Below are 23,512 nucleotides of genomic sequence, written 5' to 3' on the forward strand. Positions count from 1 at the left end.
ATGTGTATGTACACACATATATGTGTATAATATATACTGATAATAGTGGATATCTTTTTAAATGTTTGATTTTATGAAATTTTTACAATGTTGCAATCATGAGGATTTAATATATTGACTAAGCTTATAGTCTAACTTTTCCTAACAAGAACTTGGACTATTCAAGACAGTAGTGACTACTATAATAGCCACTGTACCTATTGAAATTTAATTATTTAAAATTAAATAAATAAATATTCAGTTCCTTAGTTGCCCTAACCACAAGTCAAGTGCTCAGTAGTCACATATGGCCAGTGGCTACCATATTGGACAGTACACATATAGAACATTTAAATAATTAGAGTTCCATTGATATCACTGTTCAGTTCAGTTCAGTCACTCAGTTGTGTCCGACTCTTTGCGACCCCGTGAATCGCAGCACGCCAGGCCTCCCTGTCCATCACCAACTCCCGGAGTTCACTCAGACTCGCGTCCATCGAGTCAGTGATGCCATCCAGCTGTCTCATCCTCTGTTGTCCCCTTCTCCTCCTGCCCCCAATCCCTCCCAGCATTAGACATATGATTAAGCTAATAAGAAAATAATCTTTGGGTGCTGGGTAATTTTTAAGTAAGAAAGATAGAGAAACACTGATTACTGAAAATGTTCTGCAATCAATTCTGATGTGTGGCAGGATTTTCCACAACACCAGGGATTTCTCAAATGCTATCTGGGTGTCCTAGAGTTGAACTGAAAAAAAAAAAGTTCTGGCACTATTAACCGCATAGTTAGGAGATGGCCTCAGATCACACAGGTTAAGTCCTCATCCCTGCATGACTACACACCTCCCTTCCTCGGTCCTTACCCCTCCCCCCATCCCTTCCCAGACTCCAGACACAAACCGAGGTTAACATCTGTGCTTCTAGTGAGTGAAAGTCACTCAGTCATGTCTGACTGTTTGCAACCCCATGGATTATACAGCCATGGAATTCTTCAGGCCAGAATACTGGAGTGGGAAGCCTTTCCCTTCTCCAGGGGATCTTCCCAATCCAGGGATCGAACCCAGGTCTCCCACATTGCAGGAAGATTCTTTACCAGGTGAGCCACAAGGGAAGCCCAAGAGTACCGGAGGGGTTAGCCTATCCCTTCTCCAGTGGATCTTCCTGACTCAGGAATTGAACCAGGTGTTCTGCATTGCAGGCGAATTCTTTACTAAGTGATAGTCCATAAATTGTAAGTTCTAATGATCTGAATTCTATTGATTTGCTAGAGTGTCTCATAGGATTAGGGAAGCATTTTACTTAATAGCTTTTAAACATTCAGTTCAGTTCAGTCGCTCAGTTGTGTCTGACTCTTTGTGACCCCATGAATCACAGCATGCCAGGCCTCCCTGTCCATCACCAACTCCCGGAGTTCACCCAGACTCGTGTGCATGGAGTTGGTGATGCCATCCAGCCATCTCATCCTCTGTCGTCCCCTTTTCCTCCTGCCCCCAATCCCTCCCAGCATCAGGGTCTTTTCCAATAAGTCAACTCTTCGCATGAAGTGGCCAAAGTATTGGAGTTTCAGCTTCAGCATCATTCCTTCCAATGAACACCAGAAACTGATCTCTTTTAGAATGGACTTGTTGGATCTCCTTGCAATCCAAGGGACTCTCAAGAGTCTTCTTCAACACCACAGTTCAAAAGCATCAATTCTTTGGCGCTCAGCTTTCTTCACAGTCCAACTCTCACATCCATACATGACCACTGGAAAAACCATAGCCTTGACTAGAGGGACCTTTGTTGGCAAAGTAATGTCTCTGCTTTTGAATATGCTATCTAGGTTGGTCATAGCTTTCCTTCCAAGGAGTAAGCGTCTTTTAATTTCATGGCTGCAGTCACCATCTGCAGTGATTTTGGAGCCCCCAAAAATAAAGTCTGACACTGTTTCCACTGTTTCCCCATTGATTTGCCATTAACTGATGGGACCAGAGGCCATGATCTTAGTTTTCTGAGTGTTGAGCTTTAACCCAAATTTTTCACTCTCTTCTTTCACTTTCATTAAGAGGCTTTTTAGTTCCTCTCCACTTTCTGCCATAAGGGTGGTGTCTTCTGCATATCTGAAGTTATTGATATTTCTCCCGGCAATCTTACTACTTATTAAGCATTTTATGTATTAGGTTTATTAGAAAAGGATGTAACTTTGGAACAGTCACATGGAGGAGATACATAGGGATAGGGATGAGCTAAGGTGAGTAGAGCTCCCACGTTGTCTCCAAGTGCATCATTCTCCCCAAATCTCCATGTGTTCACCAACCTAGAAGCTCGCTGAACTCTGGCTTTTGTTAGGTAGGCATGGTTGCTTAAATTACTGTCATCCGGGATTAATTTAACCTCCAGTCCCTTTCTCTCCTCCCCCGCCAGAGGTCAGATGGAGAGACTGAAAGTTTCAACAAAGTTTCTTCAGTCACCTCGTGGGTTCTCCTGGCAGCTAGTCCCATTCTTAGGTGCTTTCCAGATCTCACCTTACCAATGTTATTAATACAAAAGACACTTCTTTCACTCTCATCACTTAGGAAGTTCCAAGGGTTTTAGGAACCCTGTGCCATTTACAGGAAGAAGGCCTAATATATACTTCTTATAAATCACAATATCACAATCAGTAAACATAATTTTAATTTACCCTTACTTAGAATAGCTGAGATAGGCCAAATATGCAAATATCTGTGAATTATATATATGCATGTGTGCATGTATGCATAGAGTGGTTTTTGCTGCTCTACTATAAAACTAGTGCCTTAAGAAATAAGTGCTTTTGAAGAAAAGATACCTAAACACTTCTTACTTTTCCATCTTCTAGTTTTCTCTTGTATCTGAAGGAAAGAAAAGTAGCTACTTTACTTGAAGAGGTATTTAATATAAATGGTTGACTATTCCAGGCACTCTGATTATAGAATTAGACAAATATGTATACAAAATAATGCATGCAATTTTCTGTTTATTAGGAAAGTTATCATAGTTTTTTAATATAGTACACTTATATGATATATACATTGTTTTATTTAATATACTGACAGGTTATATTTTAAACCTACAGTTAAAAGTTTGAATTTACAGATTTATGCATTTTATACCTTAAGTGCATTTTATACCTTAAGTATAGGAAGATACGTTAGTAAATCATTTACCATATACATATTTCTTCCAGAATAAAGTACAGAAGAGTTAAATTATAACTTTAAACTCTTTTGTAAAATCACCTGTTATTTTATGCCTAGATTAACAGTTCATTTTCATCACACTTTTTTTCGTCTTTTCAAATCATTTTTTAAAAGATTGCTTATTTTGAAAGAACAGTTAAGATCCCAGTAATCATAATTGTTTATTTTAGTGTTTTGACAAGACTATAATTTTTTTATTCTTAGTTAATTATGACATAATTAATATTAATGTATATCTTGTATTTTCTGACAACTATGTCAAATGCTAAATATGTGTTTTTATATAAGCAACTTACAAATATCTATGGAAGCAAAAGGACACTGACTACTGCTGGCTAGGAATCAGGAATCACAAAGAGGTGATATCTGAGTTGTTCATGGAAAGATGGGCAAGATTTTGAAGGGCAAGTAACATAGACAATGTTATCATTGCAGAAGGATGCAACAGTGACAGAGGCAGGAATGTCCAGAATTTAGTCTTCAAAAATGCTTTGATAACATCTCTCTAAATACGGAAGACCAGATTTTCTTTTGTGCATTTTAAAGCAAATACCTAAACATTTTCATACTAAGTTTAAATAGTTGCAAAAAAACCATTTCCCACAAGTTTTAAATACTGACATCTAAAAAATAAAAGTCACAGCATTCTTTTAAATATTTTTAAAGTATAGAAATAATGGTCATCATTATCCATTAAAAATTAACAAACAAAAAGGAGCTCTTCTTTTTAATAGTTGAATAGTTTATATCACATTTTTATCATTCTGAACTTGTATTTTCAGCCTGTTGCCTCCAAGGGATTTTAAATATATGTTTTTCATAAAATTCTTTATTAAAAAGTAACTTTTGTATTGAGATATAATACACATAAATACATCATAAGTTTCTGGTCAATAGATTTTTATGAAGAGCATCTATTCATATAATGAGCAGCATTCAGATCAAAAAATAGGTCATAGAATATTTTTAGCATCATGAAGTTTTCTCTTGGGACCTCTTTCACTATCCTGACTTCTAATCTGTGATAATAAATATAATAACCAACAAAGGCCAGATCATATATAAAAATAGAGGTTGGATCCACAACCTGCAGCAGCTTGCTCAGGAAACCAACCCCTTATCTATCATAACCCAATAAAGCAGGTTGCTTTAAGTTGGACTAGACTGCTTAGTCCTAATAACTATTGTGCTGTATATTTAACAGTTGCTACATGTCAAATCTTTCACTGTCATATCTTTTTTTGCCTCTTCATACTATTCATGGGGTTCTCATGGCAAGAATACTGAAGTGGTTTGCCATTCCCTTCTCCAGTGGACCACATTTGTCAGAATTTTCCACAATGACCTGTCTGTCTTGGGTGGCGCTACCAGGCATGGCTCACAGTTTCATTGAGTTAGACAAGGCTGTGGTCCATGTGATAGTTTGATTAGTTTTCTGTGATTATGCTTTTCATTCTGTCTGCCCTCTGAGGGAGAAGGATAAGAGGCTTATGGAAGCTTATCACAGTAATCCAAATCTATGCCCCAATCGGTAATGCTGAAGAAGCTCAAGTTGAACAGTTCTATGAATTTACAAGACCTTCTTGAATTAACACCCCCAAAAGATGTCCTTTTCATTATAGGGGACTAGAATGCAAAAGTAGGAAGACAAGAGATTTCTAGAGTAACAGGCAAATTTGGCCTTGGAGTACAAAACGAAGCAGGGCAAAGGCTAACTGAGTTTTGCCAAGAGAACGCACTGGTCATAGCAAAGACCCTCTTCCAACAACATAAGAGAAGACTCTACACATGGATATCACCAGCTGGTGAATACTGAAATTAGATTGATTATATTCTTTGCAGCTAAATATGGAGAAGCTCTATACAGTCAGAAAAAACAAGACTGGGAGCTGACTGTGGCTAAGATCATGAACTCCTTATTGCCAAATTCAGACTTAAATGGAAGAAAGTAGGGAAAACCATGGTAGGAAAACCATACCCATTCAGGTATGACCTAAATCAAATCCCTTACACTTTTACAGTGGAAGTGACAAATACATTCAAGGGATTAGATCTGATAGAGTACCTGAAGAACTATGGATGGAGGTTCATGACATTGTGCAGGAGGCAGTGATCAAGACCATGCCTAAGAAAAAGAAATGCAAAATGACAAATGGTTGTTTGAGGAAACAACCTTACAAATAGCTGAGAGAAGAAGAGAAGCTAAAGGCAAAGAAGAAAAGGAAAGATATACCCATTCGAATGCAGAGTTCCAAAGAGAAGCATGGAGACATAAAGCCTTCCTCACAATACAAAGGATTAGAGGAAAACAATAGAATGGGAAAGACTAGAGGTCTCTTCAAGACAATTAGTGATACCAAGAGAACTTTTCATGCAAAGATGGGCACAAAAAGACAGAAATGGTATGAACCTAATAGAGCAGAAGATATTAAGAAGACGTGGCAACACTACACAGAAGAACTATACAAAAGAGATCTTAATGACCCAGAGAACCACAATGGTGTGATCACTCACCAAAATCACACATCCTGGAACACAAAGTCAAGTGGGTCTTAGGAGTGTCATTAGGAGCAAAGCTAGTGGAAGTGATGGAATTCAAGTTGAGCTATTTCAAATCCTAAAAGATGATGCTGTGAAAAAATCCTGTACTCAATATGCCAGCAAATTTGGAAGACTCAGCAGTGGCCACTGGACTGAAAAAGTTCAGTTTTCATTCCAATCCCAAAGAAAGGCAACACCAAAAAAGGTTCAAACTACCACACAATTCCACTCTCCCACACGCTAGCAAAGTAGTGCTCAAAATTCTCCAAGGCACGCTTCAACAGTATATGAACCGTGAACTTCCAGATGTTCATGTTGGATTTAGAAAAGGCAGAGGAACTAGAGATCAAATTGCCAAAATCTGTTGGATCATCAAAAAAACAAGAGAGTTCCAGGAAAACATCTACTCTTGCTTTATTGACTACAGCAAAGTCTTTGACTGTGTGGATCACAACAAAATGTGGAAAATTCTTCAAGAGATGGGAATACCAGACCACCTTACCTGCCTCCTGAGAAATCTGTATGCAGGTCAGGAAGCAACAATTAGAACTGGACATGGAACAACAGACTGGTTCAAAATTGGGAAAGGAGTACGAGAAGGCTGTATATTATCACGCTGCTCATTTAACTTACATGCAGAGTATATCATGCGAAATGCCAGGTTGGTTGAAGCACAAGCTGGAATCAAGATTCAGTTCAGTTCAGTTCAGTTCAGTCACTCAGTCGTGTCCAACTCTTTGCAATCCCATGAATTGCAGCACGTCAGGGCTCCCTATCCATCACCAACTCCTGGAGTTCACTTAGACTCACATCTATCGAGTCAGTGATGCCATCCAGCCATCTCATCCTCTGTCGTCCCCTTCTCCTCCTGCCCCCAATCCCTCCCAGCATCAAAGTCTTTTCCAATGAGTCAACTCTTCGCATGAGGTGGCCAAAGTACTGGAGTTTCAGCTTTAGCCTCATTCCTTCCAAAGAAATCCCAGGGCTGATCTCCTTCAGAATGGACTTGTTGGATCTCCTTGCAATCCAAGGGACTCTCAAGAGTCTTCTCCAACACTGCAGTTCAAAAGCATCAATTCTTCGGTGCTCAGCCTTCTTCATAGTCCAACTCTCCCATCCATACATGACCACTGGAAAAACCATAGCCTTGACTAGACGGATCTTTGTTGGCAAAGTAATGTCTCTGCTTTTGAATATGCTATCTAGATTGGTCATAACTTTTCTTCCAAGGAGTAAGCATCTTTTAATTTCATGGCTGCAGTCACCATCTGAAGTGATTTTGGAGCCCCCCAAAATACAGTCTGACACTGTTTCCACTATTTCCCCATCTATTTCCCATGAAGCGATGGGACCAGATGCCATGATCTTCGTTTTCTGAATGTTGAGCTTTAAGCCAAACTTTTCACTCTCTCTCACTTTCATAAAGAGGCTTTTTAATTCCTCTTCGCTTTCTGCCATAAGGGTGGTGTCATCTGCATATCTGAGGTTATTGATATTTCTCCCAGCAATCCTGTCTGACCCTCTGCGACCCCGTGGACTGTAGCCTGCCAGGCTCCTCTCTCCATAGGATTCTCCAGACAAGAATACTGGAGTGGGTGACCATTTCCTTCTCCAGGGGATCTTCCTGACCCGGGGATTGAAGCTGTGTCTCCCTCACTGGAGGCAGACGCTTTAGCCTCTGAGCCACCAGGGAAGCCCCTGACCAATCTAGACAACATATTAAAAAGACAATATATTAAAAAGTAGAGACACTACTTTGCCAACAAAGGTCCGTCTAGTCAAAGCTATGGTTTTTCCAGTAGTTATGTATGGATTTGAGAGTTGGATCATAAAGAAAGCTGAGTGCTGAAGAAGTGATGCTTTTGAATTGTGGTGTTGGAGAAGACTCCTGAGAGTCCCTTGGACTGCAAGGAGATCCAACCAGTCCATCCTAAAGGAAATCAGTCTTGAATATTCATTGGAAGGACTGATGCTGAAGCTGAAACTCCAATACTTTGGCCACCTGATGCAAAGAACTGACTCACTGGAAAAGTCCCTGATGCTGGGAAAGACTGAAGGTGAGGAGAGAAGGGGACATCAGAGGATGAGATGGTTTGATGGCATCACCGACTCGATGGACATGACTTTGAGCAAGCTTCAGGGGTTGGTGAGGACAAATAAGCCTGGTGTGCTGCATTCCATGGGGTCGCAAAGAGTCGGACATGACTGAGTAACTGAACTATTAGATCTCTTTCTAAAATGTGTATTTATGTACTTTCTGTCCAGGCTTTAGTGGCAGTATCCAGGATCTTAGTTGCAGCATGTGGGATCTAGTTTCCTGACCAGTGGTCAAACTGAAGCATGAAGCCCCCTACATTGGGAGCACAGAGTCTTAGCCTCTGGACCACCTCTTTTTAAAATGTATATTTATTTATTTGGCTGTCCAGGTTTTAGTTGCAGCATGTGGGATCTTGTTCTCTGACCAGGGATCAAACCCAAGCCCCCTGCATTGGGAGCACAGAGTGTTAGCCTCTGGACCACTAGGGAAGTTAACATTTTATTGTTTGTTAATGGCCTTCCCTTGTGGCTCAGCTGGTAAAGAATTCACCTGCACTGTGGCAGACCTGAGTTAGATCTCTGGCTTGGGAAGATCCCCTGGAGAAACGAAAGGCTACCCACTCCAGTATTCTGGCCTGGAGAATTCCATGGACTGTATAGTTCATGGCTTTGCAAAGAGCTGGACATGACTGAGTGACTTTCACTTTTCAAGAACAAACCATGACTTCTCTAACAATTGATCCCAAATGGCCAGTACTTGATTAATACCTGACAGTCTCCCTAATTTTTGGCCATGCCTCCAACTTAAGACTAATTATGGAAAGTCAAATACACATTCCTAAGCAGTCACATAAGGAGTTCCCCTTTCTAGTTAGCTCACCTATAGCTTTTGTCATGTCTACAACCTCCAATCACAGCACACCTGAAGCCTTCCTCTCTTTCCACTGCTGTTTCCTACTCTTCTGCCTGCCTTTGAGTCTGTGCACAAGCTCAAGTGATGTCAGCTGAGTCACTTGATGTTGCAATCACCGAATAAGCAGCCTTTGCCTATTTTCATCTGGTTGATCTTGATCTTTATTTCTACAAACCCTAATATATTACTTTTGTGTGTGGATCTTTATGTTGTAAAATTCATTCCATATATTAATATGCATAAATGTCATTAGTTTGTTTCTACTGTTATATGGTGTTACTGTATCACAAATTATTTCTCTATTTTACTGTTGATGGATATTTGGTCTCTTTGCAGCTTGGGCCTTTTTTGAATAAAGCAGCTATCCAAATTTGTACACGTCACTCAGTGAACATATGCTCATGTGGAACTTTGGGATCTTGGTTAGGTGTATTTATCTTTAGCAGATACTGCCAAACAGTTCTTCAAGGTGGTTGAATCCATTTACTCTCCCAGAGGCAGTATAATCTGATAGAATTTTATCCTAATATACCTTTTTTTATGCTTGGAAGTCTTTTAATGATTTTTTTTTTATGCTGGAAAGTCATTCTTCTCTGCAAAAAGAGTTGTATACATTGAAATTTTATTTAAACAAACTTCTGTGACCATAAGGCTATATTAAAATTTATGTTTTGTACTGTTATCATTAGTTATTAGTAGTACCCAATTTATCAAAATAACATGTATGATGAATTTGAGAAAACTAATAAACATGAAAAGCAAAACTGTATCGAGAAAACATTACTTGTAAAGATAAAGCATTTAAAAATTAGTTTATGTACCTGTGGATAAATAATCATTGCTAGGAGATAATATGCAGCATCACTTGTTCTTACTTTAAATTTTTGTTCATGTTACGTGCTAAGAAACTATGTTCACAACAAGCAGGAATAGATACTGTTATAGAATACTCTGATCTCAGTATCATTCAGTTCTCTGAACTATTTTTGAGTAAAAACGTCCCAAGGAGATCCGAGGGTTGCCATGAGCTAGAAGGACCAGATCCTTACTAATTCCTCAGAGATCTTCTCTATCACCGAAGAAAGCAATTTTTTTATGTATGTCTCTGGTTCCAGGTAGAGCGTTGGATAAACAGGACCCTTGCACCTCGCCGGGAGCAGGTGCTGCTTTCAGCGGCAGGTCAGCCTCGGGTTCCGATCGGCGAGCCAGCACAGAGGACCACGCCCTCCGCCGCCGCGCGGGTCTCCCGCAAGTCGCGGGCTGCGTGCGCCGCGCAGCGCGGCTCGCCGAGGCCCCCTGGCCACGCCCACTTCCTGCCCCATCCCGGGTCTTTCCAGGTCTCCTCTCCCGGTGAACCGGATGCGCCGTCAGTTTTCTCCTCAGCGTCCTCCGCTGGTTTCCCACTGCCCGGCGAGGCCGTAGGCATCCACGGGGGCACGGGCAGGGGGCTCCCGGAGGCTGGCCTGGCAGGTATAGGGCGCCGGTAGGAGCTGGGCGCGCACGGTTACCGCGCGTGGAGGAGACACTGCCCTGCGGCGATGGGTGCCAGGGGCGCTCCTTCACGCCGGAGGCAGGCGGGGCGGCGGCCGCGGTATCTCCCCACCGGGAGCTTTCCCTTCCTCCTCCTCCTGCTGCTCCTGTGCATCCAGCTCGGCGGAGGACAGAAGAAAAAGGAGGTAGGGCGAATCCCGTGGGCATTCCTGGGCGGGCCGGGGCGGGTCCGAGTGGGCGAGCCGCGTTGCTAGGCAGATGGGCCGCGGGGCGTGGGCGATGGCTGATTTTGGGGGTGCTGGCGGAGTCTGCGGGTAGGCCTTTGCGCATGTCCTTTGAGCCCCGCAGTTTCAAAAGTGGGGTTGCCATGTCCTTCCTCAGAAAACAACGCCAAGCCCCTCGCTCTGCGGTCACGGCGCGCTTTTGACCCTTAGTTGACGGCTAAGGTTCGGGGCCCCTTAGTCAGTAAAAAGGGGTGTGTTGGATGTGAAAATACCGTTTAGGAGTATTTGAAGCTTGCATCGAAGGAACGGTTTGTTCCTTGTGTTCCTTATCCTGCGCCCTTCGTTATCCGTTTAGGAGGCAACAGAGCATATTGAGACTGTGTTTAAAGTTATTCTGTGTTTTATTAAACCTTTGTAAAGCCGTGTATTTTTCCTTAGGTTAAAATCACGGTATAATTGTGCCAGTAATCTCACGTTATTTAGGTTGCACACATTTGTTTGTGAAATTCAGATCACCTGACCTCAGTCTTAGCCCTCTAATAACTTTGATGAGGGGCTTCTCTGGTGGCTCAGTGGTAAAGAATTCGCCTGTCAGTGCAGGAGCCAGAGGAGGCTCGGTTCGATCCCTGGGTCGGGAAGATTCTCTGGAGGAGGAAATGGCGATTCACTCCAGAAGCTTGCTTGGGAAATCCCATGGACGGAGGTGCCTGGTGGGCTTCAGTCGTGGCGTGGCGACAGGACTGAGGAACACAGCACACACGCACAGCTTTGACGAGGGCGAGGATTGAAGTAACTGACCGTATTTAAAGTAACTGTCGAGTTGTTTGTGAATTTCAGTTGTCCTTGGATAACTTTTACCTTGGATGCTCGATCTATAAGGATTAGAAAAAAAAATTAGGAAATGTGAGTAAGGTTTCTAATTGTACGTCGTTTTACTGAGAGCATCTCCTCATATTAATGAGGTTTTTTCAAAATGGTTTTTCCCGGTGAAGTTTTATTTACATACACCTGGCACTAATTCTGGTTTCAAATGTTACCGCAACTTTCTTGATAACTGGGTTGAGAGCGTGAGAAAACATCCTCACGCACACAATAATTCTGGTTCTCTTTACTCTTTGCTTGAAACAATTTTGGATTAAAATATTTTCTTCCTTTAACTTTTTAAATTTTAACATGAAAATAGGCCTTAGCGAAATTCTTGGTGGAGTTCTGGTAAGATTTTTGGTGAAGAACCGCTCTTGAGACTGTATTTACAAATACAATGATTTCCCCCCTCTTACCACTTGGTATTTATATACATTCTTAGAGTTTTAGATTTCATAGTTTTTCTTGAGAAAAGGAGGAGATTTTGAAAAGTAGTTTTTGTGTGAATTACCAGAGCAGAGGGCAATTAAAACGATGAGGAACTCCAGGAAAATTCTTATGATTCGTCTCCTAGATAGACTTCTGTGACTATGGTTACTTGCACTTGAAAGGGAAAAAAAGCCCCCAAAGAAGTCTGAAAAGTGTACATCTTCAAAAAAGCATCTTAGCATCTCTAAGTATGACTACTTTAACATGTGACAACAAGCATTAATTTAGTATAAGTGGCTTCCCTGGTGGCTCAGTCAGTAAAGAGTCTGCCTGCAATGTGGGAGACCTGGGTTCTATCCCTGGGTTGGGAAGATCCCCTGGAGAAGGAAACAGCAATGAGCATGCATATTTCTGAAACATAGTCTAGTTCTCTTTCTGATGCTCAGTTACAAAATTATGGTCCTAAACAGACATTTCTCCAAAGAAGACATACAGATGGCTAACAAATACATGAAAAGATGCTTAATATTGCTCATTAGAGAAATGCAAATTAAAACTACAATGAGATATCACCTCACATCGGTCAGAATGTCCACCATCAAAGTCTACAAACAATAAATGCTGGTGAGGGTCTGGAGAAAAGGGAACCCTTTTGCACTGTTGGTGGGAATGTAAATTGATACAGCCACTAGGGAAGACAGTATGGAGATTTCTTTAAAAAAGCTAGGAATAAAACCACCATATGACCAACCAGTTGCACTCCTAGGCATGCATATACCCCGAGGAAACCGAAATTAAAAAGACACATGTACCTCAGTGTTCATTGCAGCACTATTTACAAAGCTACAACATGGAAGCAACCTAGATGTCCATTGACAGAGGAATGGATAAAGAAGTTGTGGTACATAGACACAGTGGAGTATTACTCAGCCATAAAAAGGAGCAACTTTGAGTCAGTTCTAGTGAGGTGGATTACCCTAGAGCCTGTTACACAGAGTGAAGTAAGTCTGAAAGAGATAAATATCATATACTAATGCATATATATGGAATCTAGAGAGATGGTACCGAATTTATTTACAGGGCAGCAATGGAGAAACAGACACTGAGAACGGACTTATGGATATGGGGAGAGGGGAGGAGAGGGTGAAATGTATGGAAAGAGTAACATGGAAACTTACATTACCATATGTAAAGTAGATAGCCAACGGGAATGTGCTGTATGCCTCAGGGAACTCAAATCAGGGGCTCTGTATCAACCTAGAGGAGTGGGATGGGGAGGGAGACAGGAAGGGGGTTCAAGAGGGAAGGGACATATGTATACCTATGGCTGATTCATGTTGAGGTTTGACAGAAAACAAAATTCTATAAAGCAATTATCCTTCAATTAAAAAAAAAAACAAACTATGGTCTCTTCAAATACTGAGAGAAAAACATTCTTTATTGGAAATACTGAAAAGTGATTAGTCTCAAGTGTTTTTATTTTTCTAGGACTATTACAGTGTTGTTTTGACCATATGTGGTTGGTTGGCTTGTTTTTTGCTTAGATTAGAACCTGATGCCCAGTATGAGATTTGACACCATTGAACCAGAGAAATATAACAGTTGGAACTTAATTTACTACAATAAATACTACAAACATAAGTGCCAGAACATCTGACTTGGCATGGATGGTGTTTTCTTTTGTGCTGGGGAATCCAAATGGAAACCTCCAGTTGAACCTGGAATCAGAAACTGGACACTGGATGCTTTTAAGGAAGTCACATTTATGACAGTAATAGTTACCATTGTAGGTTTTTTAATAGAACTGGTGGTGTGGTTACAATTCATACCCGGTCTAATTATTTGAAATAGAATATCTTAAATCACTTAACTTCCTGAATTTTAGTTATGTTTCTTAAAAATACAGACATAATACCTACATTTCAGTGTTGTTGGGATTAAATAAGACTAAATTTAAAGTGTTTAGTACAGTGCACATAACAAATGATCACTAATTTGGGTGCTGTAATTATGTGTCCTGATTTAAATGAAAGAGGATAGACATAATGAAATCCTAAAATACGTAAAATTTTTTTGCTAAGTTAACTGACTTTGTAATAACTAAATTATGGTTTATGGAATAAATTACTTATTTTGTTTTGAAACACTGGGAATTCCAAACTCTTACATTGTTTGAGAACTTCCCAAAAGGAGGTTTTTATATCATGGAACAATTGGTGATATGGCTATGTGTGTGTCTGTCTATATTTGTATATACTTATTTGTTTGCGAAGACATTTTCACTCGCTAAATATAGTTAGCTTTCCTATGTTTTTTATTTAAGAATATAGTCAAGAGAAATAAGTGAACAGGGAAAGAAAATCGACTAGAGGTTTTTATAGTCCATTTCCTTAGTTACATTGAATACAGTCTTGTTAATTGATTTTTAAATCCTCACGTTAAGTGGTATGGATTTGCAGGAGACTTTAGTTTCTTAATATCATTTGCATTTCTGGTGTCTCATGGGTTTCCATTATTTTGACAGTTTCTCTGTTTCTTACATTGTTTAATCAGCTTCATTTAGAATTGTTTCAGTCTGTATGACTTCTTCTAATAGTATAAAAAGAGCTCAAATTCTGTAATGATTTCCATTGGACTTAGTGACTTTGCCACCATCAAAAGTAGCTGCCGTCAGCTCTCCATGTCAGTGGATCCTGTATCTGCAGACACAAAGGGCCAGCTGTCCCCCCACCATTTGGTAGGGTAAAGAGCTTGAGTAGTTTCAGATTTTGGTATCTGCTGGATCCTGGAACTAATTTCCATCAGATCAGTTCAGTTCAGTTGCTCAGTCGTTTCTCTTTGCCACCCCTTGGACTGCCACACGCCAGGCTTCCCTGTCCATCACCAACTCCCAGAGTTTGCTCAAACTCATGTCCATCGAGTTGGTGATGCCATCCAACCATCTCATGCTCTGTCGTTCCCTTCTCCTGCCCTCAATCTTTCCCAGCATCAGGGTCTTTCCATCAGATACTGAAGGACAACTATAATATATATTATACTTTCTGCAAAGCAAATGATTAGCTAACAGGCTAGAACATGTAGATAACAATGAACATGCAATATGAAACATTGAGTGACTCATATTTTTTAAGAGAACTAACAGTATTAGTTGCCTCTGAGATAACTTCTGTAAGCACATTCTACACTAAGATGTATGTATCCAGTATCCAGTTACTTAATACTTTACTGTCTTAGCAAATGGTAAGGAAAGGATGAAACCAAGCAGTGGATTTCGATTTTACCTTTAAGCAGAGAACTTAGGTGGAAGAAATAGCTTGTAAACATATGAGTACAACTTTAAGAAATGTAGTAATTATACATTGATATGTATCCACATGTACAGCAGTCATGGTGATGTCAGATTGTTGTGTCGTGTAGATTAGATTTTGTGTACGGTAACTCCTTGAAGAGTAATTGGAAATGACAGGTCTTACTGTCAAATGGCCAAAACTGCTTGTCAGTGACGGTGAATGTTTTGCCTGCTGCAGTCTCATGGGTAATGGCAGAAGGCACAGGACTCCTGGGTCACAGCTGGACGGTTTATTCCAGCGGTAGAATTGCCAGAATATCAGCGTTTGTGCTGGTGACACAGGCCAGCTGACAGCAGGAATGTAAATTTTGGAGCAGAAGAGAACCTTGAGCTTGTGGAACCAGATCTTTCATAATGGGCAGTAAACTTAGCTGGCTTTTCAGCTCTACAGTAAGACAGCATCTTCATTAAAGTAGAAAGTGAACAGAGCTGCTGGGTGTTCTGGAAGGGACCCCGTGTCGTAAAGTTGTGTGCTGTACAGACATCCCTGAAAAGATACTGTAGAACAAAGTCAGTCAGTGCCTGTGCTTGCAAGTTACGTGGAAACCTGTGACCTGTCTGCTGACGTAAAGGACCGTACCTTTGTCAAAATGAGCGCTTCAGGATAGCTTTCTGTGCATAGACACAGCACCTGCACGCTCAGTCCCTTGTAGGTGTTTTCTTCACATGGAGGACACGGTGACAGAGCGGACAGCAGCGTGAAACTTGACCCACAGATTCATCAGGTGTTTGTTAACTTTTTTTTGGGGGGTGTCCACATTTACTTGCACATGTTTTCTTTTGACTTAAACAGTGAGTTTGGATGTAAGAGTGATCAGTATGGCTGTGACTACCTTAAGTAGCCTCCAGGTTTTATTGGTGTATTAGACCATGTAAAGAGCCCACTCATTGGAAAAGACCCTGATGCTGGCAAAGGTTGAAGGCAGGAGAAGGGGGTGACAGAGGATGAGATGGTTGGATGACATCACCCACTTAGTGGACATGGATTTGAGCAAACTCTGGGAGATGATGAAGGACAGGGAAGCCTGATGTGCTGCGGTCTGTGGGGTTGCAAAGAGTGAGACATAACTGAGCAGCTGAACAACAACATGATCCAGTCCCACCAGAAAATTTACCTTGGGCCTAGTGTCAGAGTAACATTTCTCCTGCTAGAGGACAGGTAGGTCATGAACAGTTGTGTATTTGTCATTTAACACTGTGTGTGTGTGTGTCCGTGTGTGTAGTTGTGCTCATGTACATGTGTGGACCAAATAAGTAGTATTTATGTTAATCTCTCTAGTTTTTTTTTTTTTTTTTTTTTCCTATCTATTGGCCAGATTTCTGCTGCTTCTCTAATTGAGCATATCTAAGGGGAAACTGTCCTGGCCTCTGCCCATCTGTTTTCTCATTGCTGTTGACAGTGCTGTTTTATGGGGAACACATTTTAACCTAATTTAGTAATCACTTGCCATATATATATCCTGGTAGCTCTTATGTTTTGCACGCTGTACATAAAGGCTGACTTCACATAATTTCTTGCAGTTTTACATAGATTTAAGGAGAGCATCTTGCAAAATTCTACACATAGAGATGTAAAACACAGAAAGACTTAGTTTGAATTGTAAAACTTCAAAATAGTATTACGAAGAATAGAGAGTATCTTTTTGTTATTGTTGTAGTAATAGGTATCTGTCTACCTACCTGCCTGGTTGTCTGCTTCGGTTTAATGTCAAAAAGAAAAAAGTCAGCGTCAACAGTGAGCTTATATTACAGCATGTTTCACAAATCTGTGATGAAAAGTCCTAACTTAGAAGCATAGCATCCTGAAGCCATTAATGAATTGAGAAAAGTTAAGAAAGAAAGGAAGTATTTTCTAACATATTTGTTACTGCATTAAAAAATTTTTTTTCTGTTACTACATTTTTGGTTGCTTATGTGAAGATACCTATTAATATTTTGATGTTTGAAAGTGGAAAAGGACGTTTCTTTCCCCTGAATGCTACTGTGAGAGCTCAGCTACCTTTAATGAAAAGGGGGATACCACACTATAGGTTAGGTAAATTGTGGTATTGATTTTATTTAATGGAACTGTTGTCTGTTTATTTTAGATATGTATTTTTAGAGGTGGCTTAATATTGTTATCAACATGATTTGACTCAACTTTTGGAAAAATTGTGTCCTCTCTGCCCAGAAAAAAGGCAAACCATTGGAAAGTTAGTTCATAGGATTTTTGTGGGTAAAACTTAAGGTACAAAATTGATTACAAATTGTGAACTCTGCTTACTAATATTAAATATTAAATTGAATGAGAAGCCTTCCTGTAATTTAGTGAATTTAACAAACTTGGGAGTCAGAATTAAGGCTTAAATTGTATCAGGAAATGAAAAAAAGTCAGTGTAGATAGAAGATGTAATGCCAGGCATTTCACTTAAATTGTTTATAATCTTCACAATGTCTTGGTGGTCGTGACAGTTTTGTTTGCCTTACCTTTGTCTTTGTTAACAGTATTCCTTGGTTTGATTTGAGTAATAGAAATTGGGACTATCCCAAGCCCTAAGCAGTCATTTTCATTCGTCGAAGATTATCACGATTATCCAGTACTTTTCTAATGGTTGGTTTAGGAGTGAGCATATGATACAATTACGTAGGGTTTTTGGAAGTTTCCTCCTCCTCCTTTATAAAGGACCCAAGATTGGGGTGGGGTTAATTCTCTCTTCCTGTCTTTGAATGTGTGTATCAGGATGTGATGCTTGAGTTGCTGAGCTCGTCTTGAACCACATAAATACAAGCCTGCGGTCAGAACCAGTAAGTTCATGACAGCAGAGTTGAAAAGAGGGAAGAGCCGGTGTGCTTGATGGCATGGCTTACCTAGCCTTGGAATTGCTCTACTGTGGACTCCTTGTTGAGTTAACAAGCTTTCTCATTGTTTGTGCTAAGTCACTTCAGTTGTGTCTGACTCTTTGCAACCCTATGGACTGTAGCCTGCCAGGCTCTTCTGTCCATAGGATTCTTCAGGTAAAAATACTGGAGTGGGTTGCCATGCCCTCTTCCAGGGGATCTTTTCTGGAGGAATTGAAGCAGCTTCTCTTATGTCTCCTGCATTGAAAGATGGGTTCTTTACCACTGGCGTGCCTGGGAAGCCCTTCTTATTGTTTACATTTCAAATTGAATTTTCTGATTTTTGTATTTGAAAGCATTCTACTCAGGAAGGTCATCTTGCATTAAGAATTTTATACATGACTGTACAACTTGTAAGTTTTTAGTCTTGCTCCAAAGAACTCTTTCTACACTATGTTTTAGTCACCTAACAATTACTTTGCTATATGAGTTAGTTATTAAATATTAGTGAAGGACCATTAAGTATATATAGTCATTGTCAATCTTTGAATATCAGTGGTCAGTATTAGAAGTTTGTGTTTGTCTTTGAAGTGAATATTCATGTGTTCCTTTTATTGAAATAATTTCATTTTTATTGTATAAAATGAAATTCTCTTTCCAAAAATTATGTCCAAAAGATGGTAGGAAAGAAATTAGGCGTAAATTTGTTACGTGCCTTTAAAGCTATTAGCCCAAGAAGAGTAGAAGAGAGTAAGTATACCTGAATATATTTGCTGTATGCTGCTTTCTATGTGAATGTTTTAAAAAAATTACTTATCTCTTTTGCTTCTGCATATGTAATATGTTGGTATGTAACTTAAACATATGTGAAATAAAATTCAGGAAGATATTTTCTTTTAAAAAATATCTTATTTTAATAAACTCAGTTAACGTTTGAGTTACGATTAAGCAGAAAAACAGGGACCTTTCTCAAAGAGCTGGTTTTGTGCAGTGTTGATTGGTTCATTTTTTTTTTTTTTACAGTGAAATCTTTCAAAGGGAATAAAAGACTTTTCTCACTCGTGAAAGTGGAGTGGCTTTGCTATGTCCTGTGCTTGTTTCCTGTACATTTTTTTCCCCCTTTTGAAGCCTTTATGGGGAGAAAGAGTGACTGAGTTAAGGTGTAACAGAATCATAATGGCCCTGTGATTCAGCTTGGCTTCCTACTGAGAGCTGCCTGAGTCATGGGCTTTGATGTCCCGCGGACTCCACATTATCAGGAGGATAGTAACTGGATGTGTGTGTGGAGGTGTGGGGGGCGAGGAGGGTTTAAACACTGCACTGTAGAATGATAAAGCACGAAAATCTGATTCCAGGCTAAATAACAAAGCTGGGACTAGAAAGGAGTTTTCCTGCCACTAGGGTTGTATTTCCCTATCCGCATGCTCAGTTACTCCTTCCATGTTTCTGCCTCTCCCCTCTTTTTTATTTTGATTACACTATTATTTTGTCTTTCTTTTCATAACTGATCTTTTATGAACTTTAATGATACAGAGTTGACCCCTTTGAGAACATAATTTATAAACTTAGGCCATCATTTTCTTTAGCAAGTTGTTTAAATAAATGAACTTAGGCTGAGGGGAGCCTAAAGTCACAAAAGACAGAACTCTGTAACCTACATGAATTCAGAAAGTATGAAAGTTTCTATTCCATCTTTCTTTGCCAAGTGGTGTCTCCTACAATCTCTAACACTAAGTAAAGCATCTTCACACATCTGTTTGCCAGAGTCCGAAATCAGGTCACATTTTACTAGGTTTCAAACCTTTACTCACTTGTGACTTTTTTGCCACCTCTTCCTTCACCCCAGCCCAAGATGTCCCCTGGGACTTTTCTAACCAATGCTGTCTTGGAGGAGTATTATTTTAAATGCCAGTAAAATGGACTCAATGTTCTTCTCACGCTGTTGAGTGCTTTTCCTGAGTGAGGCTTTGTCTAACTCTCCTGTTTTAGATCTCGCCACTGGTATATGCTTCTCTCTAGGGTTAACTTAAACAGGTTACTCCTTCTTGTCCATTTAGAATCAGGAATTCCTACCATATGCTTCCCAGGTGGCTCAGAGGATAAAGAATCTGCCTGCAACGCAGGAGACACGGGCTTGATCTCTAGGGCGGAAAGATTCCCTGAAGGAGGGCATGGCAACCCATGACAGTGTTCTTGTCTGGAGAATCCCATGCACAGAGGAGCCTGGCGGGCGATAGTCCATGGGGTTGTATAGTGTCTCAGAGCTGGACACGACTGGAGTGACTGAACACGCATGCGCCCTGTGCGCACATCGATGGTCCGTGTGCTGCTTCTGAATGGCTCTTGGCTGAATTATTGCCTGTTGTCTGTTGTCCTTTTACTCTGGAAGCCCTTTGAGAAGAAGGGTTGTAGTTTTATTTTTATATTTCTATCCTCCATATTCAGGCATAGTGCCTTGTACTTGGTAAATGCTTAGTAAGGCTACTTTGGTCAAATTACTTCAGCTCTCCAAGCTTCAACTTCTTTATATGAAAAGTAGAGATAGTCTGTTAGTCCCTGTTACAGAGTTGTGACCCTTCATGGGATAATCCTCCAAAGTATTTAGCATAGTGCCTGGAACATAAGTGCTTAATGAATTGCCAACTTTGGTGCTTATGTTAGTGACTGAATTCCCAGGATGTTCTGCGGTTGGTTTTGTTTCCAAAGTGAATTTTCATGAGTTGCATATATTGATTTGGCATTTCAAAAGAAACTTTTAAAGACATTTGATGTGCATAATTTTTCATGAATATTTTCTTATGTGACAGATTCTGCTACTAAATTGGGTGTTGAGAATGTCATCATTACTTTCTTCAAATGATTCAAGATTTGGCAGTAACCATTTTATCATGGTTACTTTTCCTACAGCATTTGATAAGTGTCTCAGTATAGCCCTGTGTATGTGTGTCTGTGTCCGTGTACACACTCAGTTGTGTACAACTCTTGGCAAACCTCTGGGCTGTGGCCTGCCAGGCTCCTCTGTCCATGAAATTGTCTCGGCAAGAGTACTGAATGGGTTGCCATTTCCTACATCAGGGGATCTTCCTGACCCAGGGATCGAACTTGCATCTCCTGCATTGGCAATTGGGTTGTTTACCACGGCGCCACTTGGGAAGCCCTGTTTGGGTGTAACATATTTAGTGTGCTCTGTACGTCTTAGAATTGGAGGTCTGTTTCCCTCTACAGGTTTTCTTCTGTTGTTGCATTAAATATACTTTCTGTCCCCTTTTCTTTCTCCTCCCCTTCTGGAATTCCTATAATGCAAGCATTGTTCCTTTGATTGCGTCCCATAATTCCTGTAGGCTTTCTTCAGTCTTTTGTTTCTCTGACTGGATGATTTCAGTTGTCCTGATTCTTTCTTTTCTGTGATTGAGTCTGGTTTTGAAACTCTAGTGAATTCTTCTGATAAGGTATTGTATTTTTGTACTCTGGGATTTCTGGTTTTTTTATTTCTTTTTTTTTGTTGTTGATCTTCTCGTTTGGTTGAAGCATTGTGTTCCTAATTTCATTTGTCTGCATGTGCTTGTAGGTCAATCAAATTCTTTAAGAAATTTGTCTGACAGTTCTTAGATCTGCACGTTTTTAGTATCTGTTATCAACGCATTATTAGTCTCCTTTGGTGGTATCATGTTTACCTGATTTTTGTGATCCTTGGTTCCTTACGTTGATATCTGCATATGTGAGTAAATTCTCTCCTTTTCCAGACTTTGAAGGTTTGCTCTGACAGAGATAGTACTCCACCAGTCAGCTCAGTTTGGGTTTCTGGATTCCTCAGCTCTTACAGAGTTACTTTTATTTTTCAGTGGGTGCTGAATTTTTGTTGTTGAGGGGAGGGAATGATAAAATGAAGGTCGTCTTATGCTGACACGATGCTGACGTCACTCTTCTTTCCTTCTTTTTTGGAAGTTCATCAGCCTTGACTTGTGCAACTTGACTTTACATGTGGCTTTGTAGCAGAATGACGGATAGCAGAGATTGTTGGAATGCCACTGTCACCTCTGGTTTTTTTTTTTGCTATTGATTTTAATTGTCGCCTCTCTTTGGCCTTCAGTTGAAAGTCTGTGGCTGTATAATTTGCTTTCTCATTGTCTTTTCTTCTTATTTTACTGTTGGGTAGTCTTTATAGAGTGGAATGAAACTGTGAAAAGCCCGTAATGTGAATTCTAGCCACATTGTTCATCTTTGCAAATTATTTAGACCACAGTTTCCGTCTTTATAAATTAGAGTAATTCCCAACTTGAAGTTGGTTTGAAGAGGAAATGAAATGTGAACTTTACAAAAGGTTAAGGGTTTAATAAAAGTTAGTTCCAGAAAATGAACTGTGGGTTCCAGGTTCTTTGATATAAACTCTGTGCTCTTGGGCCAGGCACTTAACCTTTTGAAACATCAGTTCGGTTGTAAAATGAGAACATTGAAAAAGATCAGGATGTCTGAATCTAGGTTAAATAGGAAAAGCTTCCCATTGGCCCTCTGAAATTATAAACATTTTTCATTTATATCATAAGTGGATTTTTCTGGCATGAGCATCTGTCCTGTTTATTAGATTTTTAAAAAGTTAAAAGCTATTGGATTAAACATTTGCTTAGATCCTTTTTAGATGGTAAAATTATATGAAATATGACATCTGAATGATTTATGGTAGTTTTGCTAAATAGCAAAGGTTTTGTCTTAGAGGTTGAATCTTAGTAATAGTTCTGCTCTGATTTGAATATAATGTCCTTATAAAGAACCTTTACTGATACTAGTTTTTAACCGTTTGAGTTACATGATCCATAGAGGATAACTAAAACTAATGGTGGCAGAGCTGCGTAAGTTCTTTTTATTTGACTGTCAAATAGCAATTAGATTTACACTTGCCTTATCTTTTCCCATTTTAATCTACAAAGCCACAAATTAAAATAATAAGCTATTTCTGTACGCCACTCTAGTTTTCAATATGGCATAGTTACTATTTCTGTAGTAACTCATGATAGATAAGAAACCTTAAAGAAGTAGTCAGTTTTCTGAGTACCATCATTAGCACCAGTCTCTAGGGTTCGAGATACATATTATCAGAACAGAAAGAACATACTTCATTATCTAAAAAGGAACTGGTGAAGGAAACAGTGGTGTTTTCCTTTGTAAAGTTAGGTTAGCTCTATGGCATTTTTACATAGATTACAGCCCATTTTTTTTTTGTTTTTGCATTTTCACAGGATTCCTTCATGTCATAATAGATGATCCCAGGGAGCCTTTCTGTATTATTTTACTCATGTCTTACCAAAATCTGAACTTCTTTATTGTACGGAGTTCCTAGTCTTACTTGTCTGTAAGTAATTACAATCATAACAGAAGTCCTAAGTAGAGGAGACTTTTAAATTTTGTGATTGTTCTTCTGGCTATTGATTTCTTAAATAATGTAATTTTTTTCACATTATGTCCTTTTGGATTATTTTAAGTAGATATAATTGAAATAAGTGATAGAAAATAATTTTATTTGAGTGTCATCTTCCTAAAAGATGGCACACATTACTGAGTAAAGGGCCATGTCACTGACATTTCTCTGAAATGTGATCTCTTGTTCCTTTTTTTCAACAATCATCTGTTGATGAATACTGCATGTCGGATATCATGCTGTCTTTTGGAGGTA

The 23,512-nt window shown here is 39.7% G+C and overlaps 1 protein-coding gene across 4 annotated transcripts in view; it reads left to right on the plus strand.

Annotated features, from left to right (window-relative positions):
• TUSC3 (tumor suppressor candidate 3) overlaps positions 10,001-23,512 on the plus strand; it is a 240,898-nt gene continuing 227,386 nt past the window's right edge. For 2 of the 4 annotated variants that reach the window (XM_018042012.1, XM_018042013.1), the window contains exon 1: positions 10,001-10,346. In XM_018042012.1, the coding sequence (XP_017897501.1) occupies positions 10,209-10,346 (138 nt within the window). In that variant the 5' untranslated portion in view covers positions 10,001-10,208. The remainder of the gene's footprint in view (positions 10,347-23,512) is intronic. The other 2 variants (XM_018042014.1, XM_018042015.1) reach the window with 2 other exon arrangements.

The sequence above is a fragment of the Capra hircus genome, chromosome 27, assembly GCF_001704415.2.
Source record: "Capra hircus breed San Clemente chromosome 27, ASM170441v1, whole genome shotgun sequence".
Classification (NCBI taxonomy): Eukaryota; Metazoa; Chordata; class Mammalia; order Artiodactyla; family Bovidae; genus Capra; species Capra hircus.